General features: G+C 49.7%; 1 protein-coding gene across 1 annotated transcript in view; it reads left to right on the top strand.

Moving 5' to 3' along the window:
• Positions 1–206: 206 nt before the first annotated feature.
• Kdsr (3-ketodihydrosphingosine reductase) overlaps positions 207–4,202 on the top strand; it is a 35,834-nt gene continuing 31,838 nt past the window's right edge. The window contains exon 1 of the mRNA XM_055601258.1: positions 207–467. Within this exon, the coding sequence (XP_055457233.1) occupies positions 360–467 (108 nt within the window). The 5' untranslated portion in view covers positions 207–359. The remainder of the gene's footprint in view (positions 468–4,202) is intronic.

Consider the following 4,202-nt stretch of genomic DNA (forward strand, 5'->3'; position numbering starts at 1 on the left):
AGCAGTGACCATTTTCTAAGTGCGACGGGAATACACGAACTGGAGCCCGTGATTTTCAGAGCGGGACTGCAGGGCTCTGGCACGGAACAGGATCCTGGAATCCGAGAGCCACCGTTTGCAAGCCTCCCACGACGTAGGCGGGCGGACCCGCGGGCCGGCCCGCTCCCCGGAGCCGACGCGCGCGGGGCCTGCGCAGCCGCGTCCCGACGCCGGTGGGGCCCAGAAGCCCGTCGGACGGCGGAGGCCGCCCCGCCCCGGCTCCTCCTCTTCCCCTCGCCGCCGGCCCGCCCTCGCCCGCAAACCCAAACACTGCGGGCTGCCGGTGCACGTGATCTCCCCGTAGTCGCTCGCGCGGAGAGATGCTGCTCCTGGCCGCCGCCGGCCTCGTGGCCTTCGTGCTGCTCCTCTACATGGTGTCGCCGCTCATCAGCCCCAAGCCCCTCGCGCTGCCCGGCGCCCACGTAGTGGTGAGTGGCCTCCTGCTGCTGCGCTTACCCGGGGCTGCTTGGCCGGCTTGGGCCACCGAGGCCACGGACCCGGGAAGGAACGGTTGAGTGGGGAGGGACACCTGCCGCCTTCGCTCCGGCCCTGCCCTGCCCTGCCCTGCCAGGCCTCGGGAACCCGCCCTCCGCGACGCCAGGCTTCCCTCTGGGCTGCAGGGCAGTGTCACCGGGAAGGCGCCAGCCGAGTTCCAGCGGCTCTGGGACTCTGGGGCTCTGGGCTGCTAGCTGATCCCTGGAGCGTCCCTGGTTGGCGGCTGTTTAGGTCTTCAGTTTTCCCAAATGAGTCAACAGGGAGACTGAGAAACTTTGTCAAGGGCACGGCCCATCGGTGGCTGGCGGAACAAGGGCGCGTACCCGGGTAGGAGCAGCCCCTGCCAGGGAGTCCTGAGGAGCCCTCAGCAAGGAAAGGTCCGCGCCTCGGGGACTGGCCCAGGGAAATGAAACTGGAGGGTGCCGTGTGGCAGTGACAAAGAGTTAGAGGGTTCTAGGGAAGTGGCACACCTGAGGAGGTGGCCTGGCAGCTTGGGCCGGCAGGCTTGTCTGTGAGTTCAGCGAGCTCTGCTGATTGCTGCTCCAGTGCAGTTTACCGTCTTTCCGGAGTCGGAAGGATGAGCTAACCAGCTTGGTTAGGGCCTTAAGATGGAAGGAGATATGAGATTTGGTTTGTTTCTCTCCGGAAGCTCACACATTCCTAATGTGCAGGCTTAGTTGTGCGCCCCTCACCCCCTCACCTGCGCCCCATCTCAAGAGTTTCAGCCCTGGCCATTTCTCATCCATTTCTCATCTTATTTGGACCTCAAAACCCAAGGCACATGGAGGCAGGGAGTTGTGAATAAGGACAGCTAGTTTCTAAACTGGCAGCACACATCCCCCTGGTGCCCACTGGTGACTTAGATGAATGCATCCAAGTGGGTTCCCACTCAGCTGTTACAGAATAGGTGGCCTATTTATTTTAGTGTGTTTTATCCCAAACAAGGGCTTGTGGATGACAACATTTGCCTTTCGTAAAATCACGGATTTATTCCTGGCTGCAGCTATGTGTGATGTGGAAAGAGTTATTTAAAAAAAAAAGGGGGGGGGAGCCAAACTTTACAGTCATGCCCGTTTTTTAAAGTTTAATGTCCACAAGAGAACGTCCTGCTTCAAAATCATGGCTGAAAAAGGTTGAATTTAAGGGCTGGGGAAAGGGCTCAGTTGCTGAGGTGCTTGTCATGCATCAGGTCCTGAGTTAGGGTCCCCAGCACACACATGGACACTAGGTCTATGTCTGTAACTCCAGGGCCAGAGAAGCCAAAGCCCTGGGGCCAAGACCTGTGGATCCCTAAAGCTCACTAGGCAGCTTGCCTAGGCATGACTGAGGCCCAGTGAGAATCGTTGTCTCAAGAATTAAGGTGCAGGGTGACTGAACAATCAGACACTGATGTTTGGCAGGTGCACAGATGCGCCTACATGCACACAAAGCTGAATTGTTTCACCCCTTTGCTTGGAAGGGGTGGCTCAGCTACGGGCAAGGGGAGAAGAGCCAAAGTCAGAATGAAAAGTTTGATTCAACATTTACGAGGCACTTTCAGCCAATCTTGATACTTGTTCTTTCTGTCTGAATGCCTCATCACACTCAGCGGTGAGAAGATAAGGTCTGTTTCAGTAGACAAGAAATCCCCCCGCCAACATTTGTATTGATTATTTGGGAATTTCACATAATACATCCCATAACACTCACGCTCAGGTCCTTAATCACTATGCTGCATTCATACAATAAATTATATATATAATGTGTATTTGTGTATCACTACAAGTGACATGAATTAGTCATATGATGTCACTGTCTTTTTTAATATCCTAAGAAAAGTAAAATGTGATTTAGTTGAGACCTGTTATCGGGAGAGTGAGCTGAACCCTTACACTGTCCATCTGTGTGTCAGCTTGAACAACTTGTAATTATTTTCTTCTTCTTTTTAGGGCAGTTTCCATACGCTGGTGCCCTGTGTCTGACTGCAGAGGCAAAGCCGTGCTGGTCTTCTCACCCATTAGATGCTTGTTTCACTGTTCCTATTTTAGATGGCTGAGAGTAGTGCTCCCAGCGGCGGACAAGCTCCTAGTGCCATTAGTGGGAGTTGTATACAGTGTTTAAAGAGACAGCATCATCTAAGTGGTATTTGTAGTGATCAGTGAGAGGGATAAGGAAGAGAAATTAAAAGGTTATATTTGGTGGCCTCCACTGAACTCCGTTCAGTAATTGTCAGACAGCTGTACGTTTCACATTTTCTCAGCCACTTTGAAAAACCCTGACAGTACTTTTAACATCCAGAATAACGTACGTATTCCAGAATTAGCCTAACTGAACTCTTACATTTCACTCAAGAGTCAGCTGGCCTGGCTAGGTGATTTTTTTTATGCACCCTGATCCAAAAGCCTGGTCTTAACTCCTCACTGAGAAAGTGAATCAACACCATTTGCTTTCCTGAAACTCCTGGTTATATTTACGTAACATGTTGGAGCATAGACGTTTTCTTGGTAACCTCCTTTCCACTTCCATCGGTTTACAGAACGATAAATAGGGAAACTTTGTAAGCTTTGACATCATATTTTCTTATGGAAATGGCATTAGAGAACATTCTGCCAATTAAGCCAAGTACTTATTCAGTACCTGCTTGTACAAGGGGCTGGTACTGTCTGTGATGATTGAGATGGGCTGTGTTTGCCCGTAAGAACTGATAATTGGAGCTGGAGAGATGGCTCATTAGTTAAGAGCACTGGCTACTCTTCCGGAGGACCCAGGTTTAATTCCCAGCACCCACATAGCTGCTCATAACTGTTTGTAACTCTAGTTCCAGGGGACCTGACACCTTCACACAGATATACATGCAGGCTAAACACCAATGCACATAAAATAAAAATGAATTAACTATTAAAACTGATAATCTAGCCAGGTAGCCAATATGTATCTAGATAGCTGTGAAGGTACATGGTAACAAACCAGGAAGACTGATGTGTTCAGGAAAAGCTTCCCAGAGGTGGGGACATTTAGGCTGCATTCTGTGGGGACCGAAGGGCTTGGAAGTACTGTTGTAGAGTGACGTGTGATAGGATGCCAAACAGCTAGGGCAGCATTAAAAGCATGTGAGGACATTTTTAGAGTCCATGCCAAGTACCATGAAGAGTGAAAGTTCATAAAACAAAACAGCTCATAAAATATCTTGATAGCAAAAGCGTCAGAGACAACATTTAGCCAAGGCAGCAGCTATATTTTTATCATAATTCTCAGACATTCGGTTAATTATCTGTCAGGTAAATCTCTCCAGTAGAGTCAAAGTGAGGCTAAAGAGAAATGAGGTATTCAGAGTACACAGAGAAACATAGCTATGCTTGGAGGGCTTCATGGTGATTCGAACATCACAGTGTGGGAGATGATTTTTGTGCATGGTTTTAGAGTACTAAAATAGTCAAAGTAATCCAAAGGTCTGACTGTGGAAAATGGTTAGGTTTTGACAGGTGGTTGTTGTTTGTGAGACAGGGTCTCACCATCTAGCCGTACTGGCCTGGAAGTTACTCTGTGGACCAGAACGGCTTTAATTCGGACAGGTCTGTCTACCTCTGCCTCCAGAGTACTAGGATTACAGGCATGTGCCACTACTACTATGCCTGGCTTTGATGGCGCTCTTTATTTTAATGTGTATAATTTTTATTTTTTTACATTAA

Source organism: Psammomys obesus, unplaced genomic scaffold (assembly GCF_907164565.1).
Source record: "Psammomys obesus unplaced genomic scaffold, mPsaObe1.curated_primary_1811, whole genome shotgun sequence".
Classification (NCBI taxonomy): Eukaryota; Metazoa; Chordata; class Mammalia; order Rodentia; family Muridae; genus Psammomys; species Psammomys obesus.